Here is a 21,596-nt window from a genome sequence, read left to right as displayed (position 1 = left end):
GTAGCTCTGTGCTATTGGCGGCACACGTTCAAAGGTACGAAGGGTGAGAGGCTCACAGCCAGAGCAAGCAAACCAGAATTGGAGTAGATGCAGAAGGAACGGGGGCAATTTCTGGTGTCGCCCAGCAAGCGCTACCTGGACGCGCAACCAGACCCCTGCCGTTGAAAGTGCAATGACTCGCCAAAGACAGCACACCCGGGTGAAGACCAAGGGAGGGCTGGCACAATTGGCAGGAATGGTAGTTTTTCCACATGATAAAATACTAGGACAGTCTCAGGCATGCCCGAGTCATTCACGATGAACAAGAATATGTATTGTAGGTGTTCAACTGGCAGACGATATCAAATCCGGGGTCCTGTGTAGTTCAGGCTCGCGGGAAGGACATATGAATTAGTGAATGACAATGCGTCGATGTCGATCCCATGCTCGAACTCCTCGTCCGAGTCAAGCATAGCCCTTGTGACCAAGGCAAAAACATTCATGGCGAGGACGATTCGCGTCAAGTGGCAGAAGAGGAAGAACAACGACTTACGAATCATGTTCCTTGGCTGTTCCGGGTGGGGTAAAAGTCCGTTTGGATTTCCCATCTGAGCATTCGTCCATCAAACATTGATTTAGTGCATAATTATTCAAACGAGTACAATATACAAGACCCAGCCGGATCCTATCACAACAAGAACTACAGTAGATAAGACATATTGCACTTCGATAGCGAACATCCTCCACAAATGCACCATGTAAAGATATCCATACATCATGAAACAAGGAAGAGCCCGACAGTATTCCCAAAGCCCGCCATTGCAGCTCCACGGATCGCAAGGAAGGGCGACACTCTCGTGAATGGAATGCGGGGGTACTCTTCCGGCACCGCAGTCGGTGAGGGTGGTTGGCTGAGGTACATCGAAGGAAGGAAGAACCGACGGAGAGAAAGAGGGAGTTCGTCAGTTAGGCTCGACATAGTAGCAGTTCGTGCCTTTGAGACACCAGTATCGAATAACCAGACCTCCCACCGGTCTAGAACCGCGGATGTTAGTCCACGTGATGTCGATAAAGGTGGAAGCTGGAATGAGCCTTTTGTGTGTGTCCGAGATATGCGGCGAACGCCTATTATTTTTTCACCTGAAACATCCCAGCCCCCCCGCTCGCACGCTGCCTCGCCCGCTTTTAGAACGGCGACGTTGGACCACGTTGACGGACGTGATACTATTGGTGGATCGATTGGGATGGAATGCCCTTCGTCATCCTCATCTGTTAAATGGGGTAGCACGTAGCTCTCCGAGAGACGACGGAGTCCTTTTTCTGAGGCTCTGCGGGAGAGAATCCCATGGCCAGAAACAGGAAATGCTGAGGTGTCTGGCGCAGAGGCAGTGCTAGCAGAGGATAACCTCCGTGTGGATGTCACTAAGGATGGCCCTACAGTTGAGACTATACTGCTACTCCGTGAGCGCCGGCCCGTAGCCAGCTCCAGGATGGTCGACTGCTGTGGATTATTTCGAGGGCACGTACATCTCCTTCCCTGCGATGTGATGTAAACCTTATAGAGAATCACATGATGCCCAATCGAAACAGAGACCATGAAGCTGTCCATGGGCGGTTCGCCACAGAACTGGCAATTCACGATACGAGAGTTGGATATCCGCAGTTGGTCGATAGCGCCATGGTTCTCTTCCAGGATGAAGATGCACTCGGAGGACCCAGCATCCCACAGGGAAATAACGCCAGCTTCTGAAACGATGCCAATGATAATGTGATCCCTGCCATCTAACCTGACTTTACACGCATCCACCTTGCTGACACGGTCCGCTGAGTTTCCTGATTGCAACGCACATCGGATTGGCACAGCACTTTGAGCTTCGCATACGCCGAGCAGCTCCAGAGCTCCATCTGCCAACATGAACGCTGCCAATATCCGGTCATCTGAGCGAACACGGAGAAGACGGCTCTGCAATATAGGCTCAGACGATATTGGAGAGATGAATGACGCCGACGCGTGATCATCCATGACCCATTGGGCAATATCTCCATTCTCATACACCACAATGAGGGGCTCTGGTTGAGGAGGACCTGGCGGAGGTGTACACGGGCGAGATTGCGGCCCGTTCTTCTGCTTCAACACTGATTGGAGCGGGGGTGCGAAATGCAATTCCCTAGTCCCTGTCGACATCGAGGGCTGCGCGAGGGTCGCATATAGTCTTGCGCTCCTCCCCGCCATGAACCATACCCCAATTGTCCCATGCGTCGTCCCTATAGCACAATACTCTCCTGCGTCATCTAAGGCGATTGCAGCTATTCGCTCCTGCGAAAACGATGTACTGCTTGTACTCAGCAAAATATCGCTTGTATCAATGAGGACAGGGTTCGGGTCGTTGAAGTGCCATATGCTAAGCTCATTCTGCAGTCCAACTGCAGCTATAACTTCGCAGTCTTTGCTTGATGCAAGCAGCTCGACATCGGTCGCAAAAGCGCGGGGTAGTGTTTTGAAAGAGGCTTCTCCATTGAGTGGTTTTTCACTCCTGGGGGATGGTGCATCAGCCTCTGCACGATTCCGCTGTGCCTCGAGTAGCTCGGCATCTTTCAGCAGATATAGCAGCAGTCCATAAAGCATGACGATCGTCACGCTAATTGGCAAGATGACGAACTTAAAGAACCAGAAAACGAGGTTGATGGGGCGTGCAGGCCCAGGGGAATGCTCATAACCGTGCTCTGCCCCTGTATCAGGCTGGAACGCGACAATGGTTGGGACTTCAAGACGGAGATGAACTAGTGGCTCTTCATCGGGATTGAGCGTCTTCCAAATACGCCAGGCAGGATCTTGCGAATCTGGGCGACGGTGAGCTGCTTGTATGCGTTGCTGAAAGGTGGAAGGAATGACGAATCCTGCCTCGTTTTCACGAGTAGCAGGTCTTGTCATAACATACAGTGTTGCAGTGATTGCAAGGAGCTTGAAAGGCCATGAGCACAGACATATTGAACTCAAACTCATATACATACCAGTAACAGGCTGATATTTGTCAACGCGCGGCCCTTGAGAGATTCCTTCGCATTGAGCGTGACTCGCTGCCAGTTAGACGTATTTTTCCCCAGTGAGGTATCACGAGTCGAGGTAGACGCAGCGGGTGCTAAGCTTGGGTCTTGTCTCAGCAATTGATTAAGCTGAGCCCGCCTACTTCAGCACCGACCCACGCATACAAGCTCAGATGAACTCACCTCCAGCCTTTGTATATCAATGCTGAGTACCGCCAAGAAGAATGTGTGCGCAAGGAACCAATGTGCGACGAGGACCACCACCGCAAAGGTGCAAAATTGCCTGATTGCACCAGCAGAGAAAAAGGCGATAACGCCCAGAATGGAGTTATACGACACGACCTTGAGTGTATTAGAGGTTCCAGCACGGCTCAGTCCCTCAGCAATGCGCTCTTTTACAGGGAGTGTGATAGATGTACGGGTCACCGCATCCACGAGATTAAACATATTCTCTGCGCCCACGAAGATGATAACGATAGGGAGAAGACTCCTGTATATGGTAAGTGCTTGTATGGCGAGACAAGATATGAAGCGTTACCAGGGAACCATGGTCACTTTAAACCGTAACAATGCGCATACACTCAGACTCGTGATTGTACTTGTCGCAATCTCAACGAGTGCAGTGAAGGTGAGACCGATACGAGTGTGCACACCGTTCATGCGCTTCATCGACCACGAGACATATGCAAAAAATGCACCATACGCGAAGTATAAGAATGTTGAAATGGATGAAGTTCCCGTAGTCTTGGATAGGCTATGGTTGTACTGCAGACATTGAGAATAGGCACGTGAGCCACGGATAGTAATGCACATACCTCCAGTGCGATCAGCTTCGGTTCCGCAGTTACTACAAACATCTGCGCTCTTTCTGCACTCTCCTGTGTCGAGTTCTTGATGATTTTTAGCCAAGAATCATGGCCGGCACTCCTCAAACAATCCGTCTCAGGGAATACATAGGTAAGTGCCAGGAACATTGCAGAGTCAGGAGTGGCAGAATTATGTTGTGTAGAGTCGCGCCCTGTAAGGACCATCGGCGGTGTAACATGCATACCTGCAGCTGTGACACCTTCAGAGCGAGTGGCTGTCAGGGAGATGTTCCTGTCGCTGCGCAGACGCTCCTCGTCGTGCTCCCAAAAGGAAAGGGGACTGATAACAAAACAATGACGCGAATTCAGGTTGTTACAGGAGACTCCATGATTCAGAAGTCCTTGGAGGATCCGCCCTTCTAGTTGAAGGGTGTAAAGCAAAGTCTGTAGGGAAAGTACCTCTGCTCCGTCAGCTGTACTAATGAGAATGCGTTCAACACGAAGTGTACGGTCACTTCCGCAGCGTGCTCGAGTGAGGAAGTCGTCTCGTACTTGGAGGTTGGCGTTTCCATCCCAAAGTTGATGTACGTCCTTTTGTGCATAGCCATCATATGCCGCATGAGCAGCGAGGAAATAATTGAGTGCATTTGATGTAGAATCAAAGCGCGAGTAAGATGGGGTCGACCAGTATATGGCAAGTGCAGGGTACGAGAAGGATGTGATGACAATCGCCGAGATAAGGATGAGACGAACTTGATGTGTTGCGCAATGTCTTGATTCCATCTGCGTCAGACTCGAAACCAAAATGACTGCAGAAAGTACGCACATTCCGAATCGCCTTAGAGCAAGGTCTGCAAGAGTTCGCATTCGTTGCATAAATGAAGGTCCAAATGAAAAGAAATACGTCTGCTGGCGGGCCATCGAAGACGGTTATGAAGAATCCCTGGAACCGAGCACCGTCAGTTGCACCTGACTGGCAGGCGCCTTGACACCGGTTTTCGGATACTTCCCAACGTTGCCTGTTCGTTTCCAGTAAACTTGAAAATGAGCGAAAGTAAGATAGGCTATACTTGGACTGCAGGATTGGTAGAATAGACGCAGCGACGTTACCGGCGTTGCTATATACCGTACTGAGTCTAGTACTGACGGTAAGGTACTTGCATGCCTCGGATGTAAATGAAAAGATGCCAAGTTGATAACTTGCTCCCATCACGTATACACGGCTCCACTTATCATGGCATTTTTCGTAAATGTACATACTCAGCTATACTTCTCACCAATCCAGGGTGTTTGGATGTTCATGCAATACTCTTACAAGAACTTTAAATCCGTCAGAACAAGATCCATCTTGCAAAGGATCATATGCACTTATAATGGATTCCGTGCCCGCTTGGGACAGTATTGAAAATTTCCGTGGTATTATGGGATGTAGCATCGGTTCGGGTGCTGGACGAATCCCACCAGTATAAATGCGGCATCAATTACGTGAAGTTGAGATGCCCCAAGGTCACCGCAGTGACCGCACATACCACTTTGTCCACTTTACTCTGCAACACCAGCCATCGAATGAACCAGTCTGCAGTGGAGCTGATAAGGAGCAGAGCTCGATTATGGATCTCACTACACAGCAATGCAAGTTGTGGGTGAGATTCTCTTACAGTGTCAGGCCCATGAATCACGTAGACTGATACCCCCAAAAAAATACATTTCAGTGCCTTGTATATGAAGCATACTTCCATAAATCATCGGCGAGCTTTCGTGAGTTGCAACAACCCATTGAACCGCGCACGATATCCATCAGCGTATAGCAACATAGTTAGACCATGAACGAAATCCCTGTCATACAACACCGATCAGAACCAAAAAAAAAGGAAACCACAGGAAAGAAGGGACGTACCAGCTCCGCACGAGTGAGCGTATAGGATAGTCCAGCACTTTGGGTATACTGGTCTGCACAAACGACGGCCAGCGGTCGGTGACAATTGCTTTAGGGTTCGTCAGTGCACGAAGTCCTTCAGGGCCACCGAACCGTCCGTATCCACTGGATTTGGTGCCTCCAAATGGCAGGTCTTGGCTATGGGGAAATTAATTACCACATTCTGGACATCAACATACTGCTTACTTGAGCTAAAAGTAGCACATTCAGCATTGGAGTAAGCAGCTAGCGAGGCAAAAACAGCTCACATAGAATACTCCGAAGTCGTTGACAGATACCATACCACAATGAAGCTCCTTTGCAACTTCAATACACAGGTCCTGATGAGGTCCAAAGACGCTGGCGCCAAGTCCGTACCGTGTTCCATTCGCGATAGTGATCGCTTCGTCAATATCATCATATCGAATTAGGAGCGCAATCGGGGCGAACACTTCATTGATAGAAGTCAACGTCAACAGCTCGAAACACACAATACAACAGCACCTACATTCCACCTGTGCAATTCTCGAGTTGGGCTTGGCATCACCCACCACCGTTGCCTGGAAGTATGATTTCCCGTCACACGATGTATGCAGGAGCTCCTTCCCGCCGACATCGACTCTTGCACCATCTTCCTGTGCCTGGAATACTAGTTCCTCGAGCACATTAAACCGGTCGTTACTGATCATAGAGCCACAATCCACGGTGTTGATGTAGCCCTCGCGTGTAGGCGCCAGCACGGACCCAAAGCGCAACTTGGCGACGCGGTCCGTCAGGATATCGTACAATTCATCGTGTTGGTCCGAGTGTACAATGAGACGCTCAATACCGATGCAGTTCTGACCCGAGTTTTGGCTGGCATATCAATTAGTTGGAAACATTGTCGAGTAAACACGCATAAAGCTCACAATACACCACGCATCCAAATACTAGACCATTTGTGGAGGTCCGTGTCTGGTAAAATGATAGCGGGGTCCTTCCCGCCAAGCTCGAGGGTAACGGGTGTCAGGTGTTCAGTGGCAGCCATGGCGACCTGCGGAGAAGTTAAAAACAATTCAAATAGCCTCTGCAATGATCAATTCACCTTTCTTCCGACTTCCTCTGAGCCAATGAAAGTGATATGCTTAATAAGAGGCGACATGGTCAATGCCTCGGCCTGATCAGGCCAGCAGCAGACAGTCTGAAATTCGGTTAGTATTGTGGTACCAAATTTGATCCTACCATACCTGCACAATATCAGCGTCGTATCCGAGAACCTCTAGGCACTTATGAATAGCACCAACAAACCATTCCGTAGACCAAATAACGTGTTCAGATGCCTTGAGTACGATAGCGTTCCCGGCAAAGATAGATGCGATGATTGGTGACCAAGCATTATGAAGAGCTACAATCAGATCAGCCACTTTATCAATTACATTACTGAAGAGACACCAACGGTAGTTCCATGATACGATAGCAGACACGACGCCTTTCGGCTCGTAAATAACCTGTGACTTCTTGTAACTCATCATCAAATTCGAATATCTCGTTTCCGTTCGTAGAGCGCGTTCTCCATGGTTGATCAACCACTCCAACTTTGAGCATGTCGTCAATATCTCGCCCAAAGCCGCGTCAACCACTACAAGAAACCATCTCGATAACGGCAGAAAATGATACAAAAATAACTCACTCGTCTTTCCTGAGTCGCGGCACGCGACCCGCGCGCATAACTCCTGGTTCTCCACGAGCCACTTTAGTAAGCTGCGCATGACGCGCCTCCGCTCACCAAATGATGTCTCACACCACTTAACTTGGGCATTTTTCGCGCGTTTGATCTTGGCCTCGATTGACCGTGCGTCATCCGCGAGAACGGAAGTGAGGTGCAGGTTGCTGGCGGGGTCAAAACACGTGATATAATCGCGTCCACCTCCTCCAAATTGGAGAGGAAGGAGGTCGGGCATCTGGATATGCGAGCGGAGGTTGGCATTGGGTATCACGCGAGAGTGCCAGTTAGGGTCTGCTGCCTGTCAACGAGAGGAGTGAGTTTCATGAAGATCATTCGTAAGTAAAATACGAAACAGACACACCTCTGGAGCAGGGTGGCGGAAAGGCACTGCGCTGTTGACCGCTTTCTGGTATCTGTCAAATACCAGCCATATACCAAATGCTGAAAACGTGGTGAAGAGGTATAATACATCAACGATGCTGGCATTCGGATCGTCTTCGAGCCATAAGTTGAGCGTGTTCAGCGGATGGAATAAGACATAGAAGAGTGAGTGCATTTCTACGACGATAGCCCAGAGCCAAGAAGAATCCAAAAACCCAAACCAACGCGTTCGAAATATAAAGACAAAAAAGGCAGATCCTCCATCTTAACAACACGTCGGTAAGCTGTCACGTGATGTCACACACAAGTGCCCGCAAGAAAAAGATCTGCCACAAACTGGAATATAATATAAACAGCGACCTATAGGTCTCCAGGAAAATTACATTAGCTGAAATCGCAGAGCAACACTGATAATGATTTGTAGTTACGTATGGGTATATCAGACAAAAAATTGCAATGCAATGCAACGAGTGGATGTGTAGGAGTAAAAGTCAGGGTAAAAGAAGTAACAAAAGGGTAGTAATAGAACTCGAACAACACACTCGCGCAGCTGTAGTGAACATAAGCATTAAGCAAACTATGTCCGTCGAACAAGTCAAAAATGCGAATCCGTGGTGTGTAGGTCGCGTGGTGGTCATATTATCTCTTTGATGCTACTGCTCGAGTCCTTTTTCCGTTTGCCCTCGCCAATGTTAGCAATCTTCTTCAGCGACGACAAGCTCGGCTTGCTCTTCTCATGAATTTTGTCCTTCTTCGGAGGAGAGCCGCCCGGTCCTGAAGAAGTCACAGACACAACATTTGTTGCTGGGCCGGAAACAGCATCGTCTGTGGGATTGGTATCTAAAATACCAGAGGAGCCTCCACCGCCGACTAACCGAATAGTCGTGTTAGGTTCTTGAGCATCCTCTTGCGACGGCCGCGAGGTAATAATGGGCTCTGATAATCTAGGAGCCTCTAGTTCTATCACCACATTGGTGGGAGTCGAGGGTTGCAGTGGAACTGCATTCATAGCAGGAGCCGAGTCAGCAAGGAGGTCGGTGACGTTTTCTACAGAAGGGGGTGGCGTCTCTATATGCACGTCGTCTGCCGTAGAAATAACCTGTTCGACAAGAGTCTCCACTTTCGCAGGAGGAGAATGTCTAGGAGGAACTTTAACGATTACCACGTCTGTTGGTATTACCCGCATGCCGAGCCCACGGCCCGCTTCAAGATCCTCGTTAGACGAGCGTAGTGAATCTGGCGGCGAGGGGAGAGAGACGACATCGTTGACAGTCGGTAAGTCTACGGGCAACGGAACTGGGGGTTTAGTGATGGAGATAGCGGGAACAGGTGGCTGTGGTATAACATCGGTAGGTTCTTCTGTGAGCTTCAAGTCCGTAAAAACGGGTATAGGAACAATTGCGTCAGAGTCAGCGAGGTTCAAAACGCCGAGACCATGCCTCTCCCGTGCCTATAATCAATATGTTAACCGTAGAATTCACCAATAAGAGTAACAATGCGTACCTTGCCTTTCTTCTCATCCAGTGACGGAGCATCGTGGATCAAACCTGATTCATACCATTTCTTAACACTCCGGTCAGCCCATGCCTCCATCGGATTCAATCCTCTATACTCTCCGATGAGCCGCAGTCCCCCCGACCCGGCCTCCCCACCACCGTCACCTTGCCCCCGCCCGCTTCCATCAAAGAAGTATGCCTCATATCCTAAACCATCCTCACTGCCTTCACTCTCTCCTGCCTGGCCCAGCTCAAAGCCCTCGCCGCTCTCTAATTCATCAACGAAATTTGCGAGCCACCGCGCCCACCCACCAGGCCCATCCCCATGCCAAAGCACTATCTTCGTGTCAAACTCGCGCCCAAAGACGATTACCTGACCCACGGCGCCGGCCTTGTCAGGGTTGAGGTCAACGCCGATATAGTTGCCTGCCTTATCTACGACGAGTGGGATCCAACCACGCTGCGAGTATTCTTTCCGCACATAGCCGTCGGGTATGGACCGCATGATATCGCGCAGACGTGGATTACTTCCCTGTCTGAGGGTCATCATCGACTTCGCGCCAAAACCGCCATTCCTCAAGGACAGTTTCGAGGGGGAGCAACGAGAGGCCAAAGAAGAGACCATCTGAGCACCCCGCTGACGATTCTGCTTCTTGTCCGTCCACGACAAGATATGACTCCCTTACCGCCTGCGGTAGTGCAAAACCAAATTGCATCTCAATTTGTGCGAGGTCCTGTGGAAGAATTCCGTAGTTGAGAGTATCGCCTAGTTCTGGGTATTCACGAGCCAGCCATAGTTTTAGGCGATTCCAGGTATTTTCTAGTGGAGGGTAAGGCGGCGGTGGGGTTGTTGAATCTACAAAGGGGGTATGATGAAGAGGAAGGAGTGAAGCTGGTCGCGAGCGAGAGCTGGAGGGTTAACGAAGGTTAGTTAATTGAATTGAAAACAGAGTAGGAATGGACGAACGAAGTCGGTACATAACCGTATGTAGAAATTGGGGATTGTGGTGGATATGTATATGTTGGACTGAGTGGTCCCGGTGTTTGAAGAGCCGCTGGATTGAAAGCATCTGGATGTCGCCCATGACCCGATGACGAAGTTGGGAGTGAGAAGGCCTCGTGCGTTGTCGACATGGCTTGTCCTCGTCGTACAGACTGTTTACGGTCAGTTGAAAACAGTGAAGCGAACCAATTCATTGTTCGTCGTCGCCAGCTAGATTTCCAGGACGTTGGACACACCGTCCACAAGTCGACCTAAGTGATGTTTGTTGTAAGACAGTTGCTAACCCTCGCAAAGGGAAATAGATTTTCGTGTCTATTTCTGTCCCCATGTGTATAAGTAATACGCCGCCTCGTTATCACAAACTTCCTGTTTAAAATATCTGTTACTGCGGCGCAATGCGAAGCGACGGCCTTGTTTTACAGCAATCGATCCCCAAATATATGTAAAAATTCAACTGTCAAAAGACGCCTGCTTCATTCGCCTGGAATGGCCGTATAAAACGGAATTAACGTGTGATTGATATCATTAAACATCGAGAGTGGAAATCAAACAAGCCTACTGATCCATGTGTCATGTACTACCATTAATACGAACTTACATCTGCCCGAGGTTGTCAGAGACCTTGAAGTCACAGGCGGTCTTTGCTTGTACCTCCTCCACCGTCACACCCTTGGCTACTTCCATGAGCGTCAGGAAGCCACCAGACCGGTCAACGTTGAACACAGCGAGTTCGGTAATAATCTGGCTGACCGCCCGTGCACCAGTCAGTGGCAACGAGCATTCCTGCATGATTTTTGGACCTCCATCTTTTGCACAGTGTTCCATGGCCACAATGACCTTCGTCTTCTCAGGATTTGACACCAGGTCCATGGCTCCTCCGATGCCTGCAGGTGTCACATGAGTCCAGATACAAATGCGATGTTAAATCACATGCCCTTCACAAGCTTGCCTGGAATCATGAAGTTTGCAATGTTGCCGGCCTGCGATACTTGCATAGCCTGAAAAAAGGTTGATCATCAAAATTTCCCACAGCCAACGAAAATGAAACATACACCAAGGATAGCGACGTCCATGTGGCCGCCCCGGATCATACCAAACGAGTCAGTCGAATCTATGTATAATCATTAACACGCGCCTCCTACTCGTGCTCTGACGTCACTCACCAAAGATCGAAGCACCCGGCAGTAAAGTGACCGTCTCCTTTCCAGCATTCGTGATGTCCCTGTTATCTTCCCATCAGCACCGACATCATTGGAACACATAGCCAGCGACACCCACGGATCGATTTGGTCCTCGGTGGGGAACGGACCCATTCCCAGAATGCCGTTTTCACTTTGCAGCCAGATTTTGACGCCTGGTGGGAGATACTCCGTAACGAGGGTGGGAATACCGACACCAAGGTTCACGTAAAAGCCATCTCTGAGCTCCCGTGCTGCGCGCTTTGCTATTCTGCGCCGTGTGCTCTTTTCCAGGAGTTCCTCAGGTGAGGAGGCACCAGTAGTTCCGGGTGGCGGAGCAGTGGCAATGATATCAAAAGCTTTTGGCTCAGTGGCCTGCACAACACGGTCAACAAATATTCCTGGGACATGAACAGCAGTTCGGTGGCAAGGAGCCAATGGGGACAATCTCCTCTGCCTAGAAGCGTGATAAGCTTGGTGCCAAATAGTGACTGCATTACCCTCACCTCTGCAATAACTAATCGTGCATTCCTTGCCATGGCGTTATTGTAATTGTTTGCGACATGTCGGAACATGAGGTTGCCTGCTTCGTCTGCCTTCCAGGCGTGGATGAATGCGACGTCGCCAGCGATGGCAGGCTCCATGATATACCGTTTCCATCGAATTCTCGGTATTCTTTTTTGTTTCCAGGTATCAAGATACCTTCTTTGAAGCCGCCTGCTTTAAATCTGATGGGGATGCCGCCAGTTTCAACGGTCGTGGAGGCACCTGTGGGTGTGAAGAAGGCGGAATGCCCGCGCCATACGCGCGCATCCGTTCAACGAGGGTACCTTGCGGGACCAATTCAAGGGACATCTTTCCATCAAGGTACATCCGCTCAAGGTATTTGTTTCTGAGCGAGCAATGAGCACATGAACATATATGCAGCAGTAGCACATACCCGCCAAGGTATGATATTATGAGCTTGTCAAGTTGTCCGCTCTTCATTAGCTTAACTAGTCCATTAAAATTGGTGAGATTCCACTACTTGGCACAGAAAAACGAACTACTTACCTAGACCCAAATCACTTGAACCAGCATTGTTTGACACAGCAGTCAAACTGTGCACGTCATTTCGTCGTGAAAGAGCAGTGATCAAAGTCTCTGTGAGGCGGTTATAAAATATCCCTCCTTGGAACTCGCGGGCAACGAACTTACCGGGAGTACCACACAGGCCGAACCCTGATATTGAATGAAATCGTGTCAACCGCAATCCAACCACAACGATGCAGACATACCTCCGCTCAGCACAATATCCCCAGACTTCACATCTTGCACAGCAGCATCTGCAGATACCCACACTTTCTTCCGCTGGAGTGCAGCAGACTCAGGCTGCGTCGCATAATGTCTTATATACAACCGGAAGGATGTCAGACCCTTGCATCGTCGGAAAATCTGCGTACTATGCGTAGGAAGGAGGAGAGCAGGACCCATAGGTGCCAGGCTTCAGGTCCCAGGACAAAGAATCAGAGGAATTTGGTTGTGGTTGACCGGCCGAATGCCAATATTCCATGTCACAAGTTGAACTTCTGTCCCGACGCGTCGGTACTCCGCCTGTCGAGCCAAAGAACAATCACAAAGCCCAGCAAAGCCTTCATATGCGGGCAGCCTCGGGAACACGTATTTCCGTACGATCATTAGTGAAACATTCAAGTTATTGAAACTTGATGGGTTCCTGATTTTTAAAGTCTAATCAGAGTCGGCATCGCATTCCGAAATTCACAGTCGGCCGTTGCCGTTGCAGAACCCCTGGCACCCTTTTTTGCTCAATGTCAAGGGCGTCGGCCGGTAGTTTACAAGACAAAAAACGGCAGATCGCGAACTTGTATTTAAGTATCACGAGCGCGAGTCCTAACTAGTAACTTAGTGGCCTAGGACGGACCCTAGTGAGACCACACTCATGATAGAGCGAAAGTACTACGTGTAGAATAGGTGCATGAACGCGATTTCCTGTTGAAAGTCGATTCCACGCGGCCCCGTTAGACTCCCTTTCTTGCAACTGCAACATCTCTAGTGCCATTCTGGTGTCCATGACGTCATGAACAGAAGTTATGTCTTTGGCTCATGCCATAATATTGTAATCGGACGCGATTATCTTGTACTCATCACGTTGCCCAAGGCTGTCCAAGGTGAAAGCTCTCATGACTCAAAGGTCATACTAACGGGCCCATTCATTCCGGGAGAGTTGGTGAGTGAATCTTCCAATGGAGACTCGAGCACAGAACCGTCCACGTTCTGCACATCGGAAGTCAGGGAGTCCGGGGACCTGACGATTTCATGAGCAAACGAGCAGGAATTTCTGCCGAGTGGGACTTGTATGCAGGAATTTTGTCTTGGGCGGTGATGAGAAGGTCTTTAAGACCGTCTGCCTTGACGTTGTAAATGAAACATGACTCCTTGGTCTTGACCATGCCTCCGTCTGACTCTTGTGATAGGAAACCTGAATCCGATGGACGGCAGTTGTAATCTGGAAGTCGTGAAACGAGGAGCACTGAGGTTGTCAAGGATGGTATGCGGTCTCGAGGCTGACTCTACAGCTACAATATTTTGCAGTGTGGAGACCTGATGTCTGTATCTCCTCTTCGGTAGAAATGATAACGTGTATGGTGTGGTGGATCTTTATATGAGGTATTAGCAGCTGGGAGACAGCCATTGAACTCGCCCATTGAAGTACCTAGGTGGTATAAGAACAATATACGTGCTGTAACAAATAATTTTGTAAGGAAACGATGGTAATAATGTTTACTTGATAATAACCTCGAAACTTGAGCGATCAAAGCTTGCTCAGATCGCTCCGTACTTTGAAATCGCAGCCGGTCTTCGCCTTGACTTCTTCAAGTGTTACGCCTTCCTGGAGTTCAACAAGCTCGAGGTGACCGTTCTTCCTGTCGACGTCGAAAACGGCCAACTCCGTGATAATTTGGCTGACAGTATGGGCACCGGTGAGCGGAAGAGTGCATTCCTTCAGAATCTTGGGGCTGCCGTCCTTTGCACAGTGCTCCATCACAACTATAACCTTTGTTTTGTCGGGGTTAGACACCAGGTCCATAGCTCCTCCGATGCCTAAGAATGTGATCGGCGGTGAGAATGCTGCGGAAGAATGACGAAACATGTCTAAATCACCAACCTTTGACCAGTTTTCCAGGAATCATAAAATTAGCGATGTCGCCAGCTTGCGAGACTTGCATAGCCTATGAGAAGAACCAGAATACGGTGAGATCATCCAGGAAGTCAGTGAGTGTACGAAAATACTAACTCCGAGAATGGAGAGATCGACATGACCACCGCGGATCATAGCGAATGATTCACTTGAATCTGCCCCATGGTGTTAGCAATTGAAGCCGATCACGCGAAAACATACCGAAAACCGAGGCGCCCGGCAGCAGGGTCACAGTCTCCTTACCCGCATTAATGAGATCCCTACAAGGAAATGGTTAATATCAGGAAACACTCCCTGGCGGCGCAACTTACGGATCCACTTGCTCTGCCGTAGGGTATGGCCCCATGCCGAGAATGCCATTCTCGCTTTGTAGCCAAACCCGCACACCGGGTTCGAGGTACGCGGGAATGAGAGTGGGTATGCCAATACCGAGGTTTACGTAGAATCCATCCTTGAGCTCCTTAGCAGCGCGCTTTGCAGTACGATGACGCATCTTCTGTGCGAATTCTTTCTCAGCACTCAAAGTGGATTGTTCACCAGAAGATGATGGGCTTGGCGCAAGTTTGATATGCTCTATTTGCTTTGGTGCGGTGGACTGAACAACCCGATCGACATAAATTCCAGGAACGTGGATGGCATTGGGTGAAAGAGAACCAATAGGCACGATTTGATCCGCCTACAAAGAATGTATCAACTTCCTCACAAAAATATCGTGATGTACTCACCTCCACTATCGTGAGTTTTGCGTTTTTCGCCATGACCGTGCTAAAATTCTGCTGGGTGTAACTACCCGAGTCAGCACGTTCAGCGCTGAGTTAAACGGCCTCCTTACCGGAAAACGCAGTTGCCAGCCTCATCAACTTTCCATGCACGAACGAAAGCGACATCACCAGCAATGGCCGGTTCCATGATATACTTGCGACCTCCAAATTCTCGTGATTCTTTCTTAATACCTGGTATCTTGACTCCGTTGGCAAATCCTCCTTCGTTGTATCGTGTTGGGATAGAACCGTCTTCTACTGCTGTTGATGCTCCAGTAGGGGTGAAGAAAGCTGGTATACCAGCGGCATGGGCACGGAGGCGCTCGACGAGTGTACCTTGAGGGCATAGCTCCAAAGACACCTCGCCGTTGAGATATAGAGCCTCGAAGGCCTTGTTTCTGGATAGAAAGACATTTTATCTCGAGCAGGCCCCAACAAAATGAGTCACTCACCCTCCAGGGTATGAAGCGACGATCTTATCTATCTGCTTGCTATTGAACAACTTTCCTACGGATCTTAATGAGGTTCACAAATCGTGGACAGTTGTGGATAAACAAACCAAGTCCGGAGTCGCCTGCGCCAGCATTGTTGGAAACTCCTGTTAGCTTTGTAACGTCCTTGCGCTTGACCAAGGCGGAAAGCAGCGTGTCTTGTTGTATTCCAGCTTAGTTGCACCGCTCGAGATCCACCCTCTGTCGAGACTCACCTGGTACACCAGCCAAACCAAAACCTGGGTATTGCGTGCCAGAAGATCACAGATCTGGTATAAGAAATGGAATGCGACGATACTCACCGCCACACAAAAGGACATCTCCTGACTTGACATCCTTAACTGCTTCGTCGACAGACTTCCACACCTTCGACTTAGTGGATAGTGGAAGTTCCGTAGGAGTGCTGTACCATCTTGCTCTAAGGAAGACGGTTGCACGAGGTTTGCAAACTGGGACGAGTGTCGCTCTCGAGGCGCATGCAACCAGCATCATGGTTGCACTCGTAAGTACTTGCTTTGTTGACTTATATAAAATTTGGTGTTTCGGAGACGAGCTCCGAAACACCCCACCCCCATGTTCGACACGGCGACGATACCTGTAATCCGCTGCGTCGGTGCAACATCGGTGTACCTATACCGACGCAGCGGAGTAGCAACAACAGGGTGGGAAACTGTGCTGACAAAGAGTTGGACCCCACAAACTTCGTTGGAGTCCGTATCTTCAAATATAATTATCCGATCATACCGCAACGTTGTCGTTCTACGTACTCGAGATTGGGCTCGTTGTTCGTACGCCATTGACATCCTCCGCCCATTTTTCTAACTCGCGCGCCTGCGAATGACGCTGTCTATTCTCTTCCTGCCGATACCACTACTCCTTCCCGCCGCCAGTACTTTAAGCTTTAGGTCTCCGTACCTACTCGTTCTGATCCATTAGTAGTCATAATTTGCATGATGTATTATCAATATCTCACCCAGCAAACTAAATTTGCATAGCTTGGTGATGGGTGTTGGTGTGATGAAGACTTGGCGTGAACATGGAGGCAGAACTCTGAACAGCGCAGTAACTACTAACAAGTCAAGAGAGTTATACGCGAATATCACCGAATACGAATGGGATATTGAACCATGTCTCAAAAATAAAGTACTCGAACAATTCTGTCCATGATTATCGGCCCTCACCTTTCATGAAAATGGCAATGCAACGAGTAGTAGAGAGGTTTCTATGACTTGTATGGCCAGTAATTTCGAGTAGTGGTGCGTATTCAGAGCTAGACGTGGATGACCGGGGAGGATGCGTTTCACATTGCGAATTTCGAACGTTCTGCAAAACTAACCTACATTCAATGGATTCAATGCGTTTTGTGACTGACCTCGTCGCTTTCCCCTGTATCATCGGTTGCGCTCCGTCACGAGACAAATCTGATCCAGCTATCTCTCATGTCATTGTTGACAGTATGACGAATCTTGAGGCCTGAGGTACCCCTTTTCGTGCCTGCGAGGTGTTCCAGCCTCCAGGTCTAGAACAGTAATAATGCCAATTCACGAATGACTTGAAGGCCGAGGCCGAGCGCTGATGACTCGTCTGTCGTGGAAGATAACGCTGCGGATGTCCTTGTCTCGAAATACCATCTGTGGTTCTATCTCGTGACATGACATGTTCCTGAAATAGTTGCTCATCGCTGCGCTGGCAGTGCGAAGTGAACGTACTGGATGAAAAAATCAAGTACATTTGAATCATTGATGAACCTAGTCACAGTCAGCTGGGACCTCAACCAGTAGGGGTTATATAGCTAGAGCAGAAAATGGTTAGCTCACTATGAGCGGCCATCACACTGCGGCGTGGCTGTGTAGCTTGTGCAAGCAGCCGCCAGCGCAGGGCCCTTCAGTAGAATCAGTACCCACAAGTAAATTCAAAATAACCTGAAATAAGCTGGTTTATGCAACGTTGAGCACTGGGACCTACCTTGCCCCAGCTATGTTCGTCGGCCGAAAACAAAATGTGCGCCAACCAGAGGGCAAGAAAAGGTCCGTGGTGGCGTTGATGCGCAAGTTGATGTGGCGCAGGACTTCGCTACTTCTTTTTTTGGGCATGACGAGAACATGTCGTCAGACTGCGGGGGGCCATGTATATAAGCAAAATCCCTCTTACTCCGTACCTTCATCCTCGTGAAGCAAACCACAACACAAAGAGTATCTGAGGCCAAAATTGTCATGTCAGACAGTTGGACAGATGACATCTTGCTAAAGGTTCGTGGTCTCTTAAGCTTTAGATCGTGTGGGACTCACTTGTCTCGAATTCTAACAACTAGATTGCAAACATCATTGTTTACTTCCTTTTCCTCGGTTCCAATGTCTACACCGTAGCGGCACCTCATGATATCTACTTCACTGGCAGGGAGACATACGTAACCCCTGCTCCATGGGCCTTTTTGATTTGGTAAGCCGTTTGCTGTCTACCCTAACCAATACTTACGGTACTCTCAGGTCTCTCATCCACCTGCTCCTTCTGGGTACTGTCATCTACCAGTTCACCGCCTCTGGCAAGAAAGTAATCATTGAAGGCATTTCATGGCGTTTCCCTCTCCTCGGCATCATGAATGCCATATACGTGCATTTATGGGCATCCCAACACTACATATTTGCATTCGTCTTTGCTTTGTTCGTAAGCAGTACTATCTCCGTAAGTCTCTCAGCTCGCTTCATAGTATTCAGAGCGTCACATCTTTCATATAGCACATCTACTACGTGGTGAAGAAGTTCCACGCACCTGGTAATGTTGGCGACGAAGTCTTGGTCCACTTGCCTTTCTCCCTTTACCATGGATGGACTACCGTTCTCGTCGTCATCACTGCGTTTGAAGCATTCGGCGTCAATGCGCTTTCTGTACCAGCCGGTGTTTGGACCAAGGTTTTCGTATTCCTTGCTTTGTACGTCAACACAGATTTCCTCGTGACGCATCAGAATTCTTATGTCGTACAGGTTCTTCCTCGAGGCGACTGCGGCCGCGTATGCTTTTTCCAGTCCTGAGGGTGACCTTGCTGCCAGCTTCGCGATAACGTGGTCTCTCTTCGCGATCTTTGCTCATCAAAGTGTTGGTCGCTCGGCATTCATTCACTGGTCTGCACTCGCGTTTGCAGTGCTCTCGGCGTTCTGGGTTTTCTTGGGCATCTTTGGCACGTACAAGCGGTTCAGGGGTGGCCCAATCATCTTGGACGAAGAGCGTGCTCCACTTGTCGGCAGTGAAACCTGATTTTGAAAAGAGAACGAATGTGGACCCAAATGACTATTGAATGGGTCCTTCTATTTTTTGACACTGACAAAGCAAGGTCCCTTAATCCAGCTTCTGTTTTCTTCCGTTATGGATTGTATTGTTTCTTGTGTACTTAGTACTTAGTGCTGACGTCCCTGTGGCTCGTGCTGTACTTTGCCTGCATATCTATGGCCGCATCAGCAGGCATTATTGATTCGGTTTCAGAGCTTTTCAAACCAATTTCAAACTCAATGATGGGTATCAGTGGGCAGTAATACATTGTACCCAAACTATGAGCATATGGTAACATATGATCTACAAAGACGACTGAGTGTTCAAAAGACATGAATGATCTTCACGTGAATTGCGATTAAAATTGAGGAGAAGGCCGTGAAGATGATTATCAGTGAAGAGGGAGGAGGAGGAATATCCGTGCACTACGTCTGCTCCCCGCCTGTCAACCCTCGTGTAAAAATATTTTTATATAGAGGCCTCGCCCACTACTGTCATCGAAGAGAGTCGTCGGGAATCAGGACGGCCCTGTCGACAAGCGGTGTAGTGCGAACCGTAGTGTGATAAAAGGCAGGAAGATAACGAAGTCTGGAGCGGAGACGACATCAAGGTTTCCTGAATTCGCACAACACTGTGTAGATGGTGTTGAACGCAGTATAAATCTCTTCCCTGACCTAGCGGAAAGGATAAGAGCAACAAGTGTCAGCGGAGGGTTCGAACCAGATCCACCAACACGTCGGTCTCATCTTGGAATAATCCAAGAATCACTGACGCGAGAAGATATAATAACGAAAGTCTTTACCTTGGCACCAGTCAACACTATTTTCCCCGACACGAAGATCAACAACACGACCTTTGGCTTGAGCATGCGATAGATGAGACCAGGGAACAACTAAAAGCATGTGAGCAAATTAAAGTCTCGCATTGTGCTTACATACCTCAGGCTCGTAACTGCTGAACTGTCCGTGGCTGTATGCGAGACCCTCCAAGCGAATGGGGAACTTCACGTCACAACTTCCGACTATGTTTTGGATCTTGAACTCGGCGAACTTGGCGTCAAAACCAAGCTTTTGCACGATACGCGCGTACTTGCGCGACGCCAGTCTTGAGTCGTCTTCGCTCTTCGCACCCGTGACGACCATCTTGCCAGAGGCGAAGATAAGTGCAGTTGTCTTGGGCTCACGAATACGCATGATGACAGCTGCAAAACGCTATCGTGCAAAGCGCATTGGCGTGCAACGACAGGTAGTCAAACAGTAGTACCAACCTTAGGGTTATACTCTGCATTCCGGGCGTGCAGTGCAATGGTCTTGAGGTCAAGACGACAATCGAGGTTAACTGTTGCAACAATATTTTGTAGCGTGGGCACGATGCCTTCCACAGCTGTGATGTGTTGTTGCTCAAGTGTGAGAGGGGCCGGTGTGGCGGGAACAGCACTGGCCGGTGGCGTCGAAGGACCTGCCACAGCAGCTGATGTAGCACCATTACTAATTACCGTTGTCGCATTTACAGGTTGCGACTGTGAAGGGGGAGGGGTATGTGATTGAGACAGTGGCGATGGTCCCGGAAGCGCGAGATTCGATGGCGCAGGAAGACTATAGGTACCAGCGCCGGGAAGTGCTAGCCCATGATTAGGTTGGGCAGCTTGTGGTTGGGAAAGTTGACTTGGTTGCTGGTAAGGCGCAGCAGACCTGCCGAAAGTAACCTGACGAGCGGGAAGTGCAAAGGACATTCCTGACAATAGAAAGACAATGAAAATTTGTTCGTCGAAGTTCGTGGGAAATCTCGGCGAGGGGGAAAATTGCGTGAAGGGTCGAGGTCGAGGCCATTATATATACCTTTTAATTTTAAACTCCGACCATAACTCGGATCTGATCTCCATTCTATGTTTCTCTTCCTCTTTCTTCCATCATAAAATCCATTACTTATGATCCGGGCGTGTTACCTTGTATTTCCCCTTAATCCTTGAATGCATAGGATAGATACTGGTGCGAACGTCCAGTAGGCTTTGTTCTCAACGAGCAGGATACCTTTATACTCTTGGAATCGACTTCAAAGCTACACATCCAACAGGCGCGGGACTCACAGTATGTGGCGTGGAATATTCTAGAAAGCTACCAAAAAAGGTGATATTATTCTCACGCTTGTGTATGATGATGGTGTACGTGGCAGCATTGCCTAGCAGTGCGTTCTTGATTTGGGGTATGAGACTGTGCTCGTATGTCTCATCTTCCAGCCTCACAGAGATTGATGTTGTTTAGAAATAATCTCGGCAGTGTGTAGATCCCCCCCCTACACGGCCTTACGTCCTCTTACTCCAGCTCATCTTTGGCTAAAGTGGGACCACTGGTGGCAATTTTGACATAACAGATG

General features: G+C 49.1%; 7 protein-coding genes across 7 annotated transcripts; 1 reads left to right on the top strand and 6 right to left on the bottom strand.

The window, feature by feature from the left end:
* Positions 1 to 596: 596 nt before the first annotated feature.
* On the bottom strand, positions 597 to 5,008 carry BJ212DRAFT_1428107 (sterol-sensing domain of SREBP cleavage-activation-domain-containing protein). The gene is made up of 6 exons (XM_041337664.1): positions 4,657 to 5,008; positions 3,840 to 4,602; positions 3,563 to 3,789; positions 3,208 to 3,514; positions 2,992 to 3,153; positions 597 to 2,941 (listed from the first exon to the last, which is right to left on the bottom strand). The coding sequence occupies exons 1-6, from the start codon at positions 4,749 to 4,751 to the stop codon at positions 755 to 757; spliced, it is 3,741 nt and encodes a 1,246-aa protein (XP_041195187.1). The 5' UTR covers positions 4,752 to 5,008; the 3' UTR covers positions 597 to 754.
* Positions 5,009 to 5,572: 564 nt separating this feature from the next.
* BJ212DRAFT_1267322 (Aldehyde/histidinol dehydrogenase) lies at positions 5,573 to 8,006 on the bottom strand (the record flags this gene model as incomplete). The annotated part of the gene is made up of 10 exons (XM_041330651.1): positions 5,573 to 5,666; positions 5,728 to 5,899; positions 6,008 to 6,196; positions 6,254 to 6,600; positions 6,654 to 6,778; positions 6,830 to 6,925; positions 6,972 to 7,129; positions 7,181 to 7,363; positions 7,415 to 7,748; positions 7,812 to 8,006. 10 exons carry the CDS (start codon positions 8,004 to 8,006, stop codon positions 5,573 to 5,575), a joined length of 1,893 nt encoding a protein of 630 aa, XP_041195186.1.
* Positions 8,007 to 8,465: 459 nt separating this feature from the next.
* On the bottom strand, positions 8,466 to 10,527 carry BJ212DRAFT_1554773 (uncharacterized protein; the record flags this gene model as incomplete). The annotated part of the gene is made up of 4 exons (XM_041341939.1): positions 8,466 to 9,281; positions 9,335 to 9,859; positions 9,882 to 10,236; positions 10,295 to 10,527. The coding sequence occupies 4 exons, from the start codon at positions 10,522 to 10,524 to the stop codon at positions 8,466 to 8,468; spliced, it is 1,926 nt and encodes a 641-aa protein (XP_041195185.1).
* A 397-nt stretch (positions 10,528 to 10,924) lies between these two features.
* Positions 10,925 to 12,981, bottom strand: BJ212DRAFT_1478886 (uncharacterized protein; the record flags this gene model as incomplete). Its single annotated transcript, XM_041339777.1, has 11 exons — positions 10,925 to 11,214; positions 11,272 to 11,328; positions 11,385 to 11,441; positions 11,494 to 11,552; positions 11,609 to 11,961; positions 12,015 to 12,146; positions 12,211 to 12,400; positions 12,449 to 12,503; positions 12,562 to 12,651; positions 12,706 to 12,729; positions 12,786 to 12,981. 11 exons carry the CDS (start codon positions 12,979 to 12,981, stop codon positions 10,925 to 10,927), a joined length of 1,503 nt encoding a protein of 500 aa, XP_041195184.1.
* A 1,339-nt stretch (positions 12,982 to 14,320) lies between these two features.
* Positions 14,321 to 16,448, bottom strand: BJ212DRAFT_1298097 (3-oxoacid CoA-transferase; the record flags this gene model as incomplete). Its single annotated transcript, XM_041332655.1, has 11 exons — positions 14,321 to 14,637; positions 14,675 to 14,738; positions 14,804 to 14,862; positions 14,909 to 14,967; positions 15,019 to 15,383; positions 15,433 to 15,493; positions 15,540 to 15,866; positions 15,921 to 15,975; positions 16,028 to 16,117; positions 16,175 to 16,198; positions 16,262 to 16,448. 11 exons carry the CDS (start codon positions 16,446 to 16,448, stop codon positions 14,321 to 14,323), a joined length of 1,608 nt encoding a protein of 535 aa, XP_041195183.1.
* A 1,600-nt stretch (positions 16,449 to 18,048) lies between these two features.
* On the top strand, positions 18,049 to 19,409 carry BJ212DRAFT_1057517 (uncharacterized protein). The gene is made up of 5 exons (XM_041328953.1): positions 18,049 to 18,208; positions 18,271 to 18,398; positions 18,446 to 18,641; positions 18,695 to 18,888; positions 18,941 to 19,409. The coding sequence occupies exons 1-5, from the start codon at positions 18,173 to 18,175 to the stop codon at positions 19,209 to 19,211; spliced, it is 825 nt and encodes a 274-aa protein (XP_041195182.1). The 5' UTR covers positions 18,049 to 18,172; the 3' UTR covers positions 19,212 to 19,409.
* A 252-nt stretch (positions 19,410 to 19,661) lies between these two features.
* Positions 19,662 to 21,351, bottom strand: BJ212DRAFT_1057303 (transcription factor TFIID-domain-containing protein). The gene is made up of 6 exons (XM_041328951.1): positions 21,062 to 21,351; positions 20,491 to 20,957; positions 20,162 to 20,434; positions 20,026 to 20,115; positions 19,778 to 19,897; positions 19,662 to 19,714 (listed from the first exon to the last, which is right to left on the bottom strand). Exons 2-5 carry the CDS (start codon positions 20,953 to 20,955, stop codon positions 19,829 to 19,831), a joined length of 897 nt encoding a protein of 298 aa, XP_041195181.1. The 5' UTR covers positions 20,956 to 20,957; positions 21,062 to 21,351; the 3' UTR covers positions 19,662 to 19,714; positions 19,778 to 19,828.
* Between the last annotated feature and the right edge of the window lie 245 nt (positions 21,352 to 21,596).

This window comes from Suillus subaureus (assembly GCF_016647635.1).
Source record: "Suillus subaureus strain MN1 chromosome Unknown BJ212scaffold_9, whole genome shotgun sequence".
Taxonomy (NCBI): domain Eukaryota; kingdom Fungi; phylum Basidiomycota; class Agaricomycetes; order Boletales; family Suillaceae; genus Suillus; species Suillus subaureus.
This window is presented reverse-complemented; position numbering and strand designations above follow the sequence as displayed.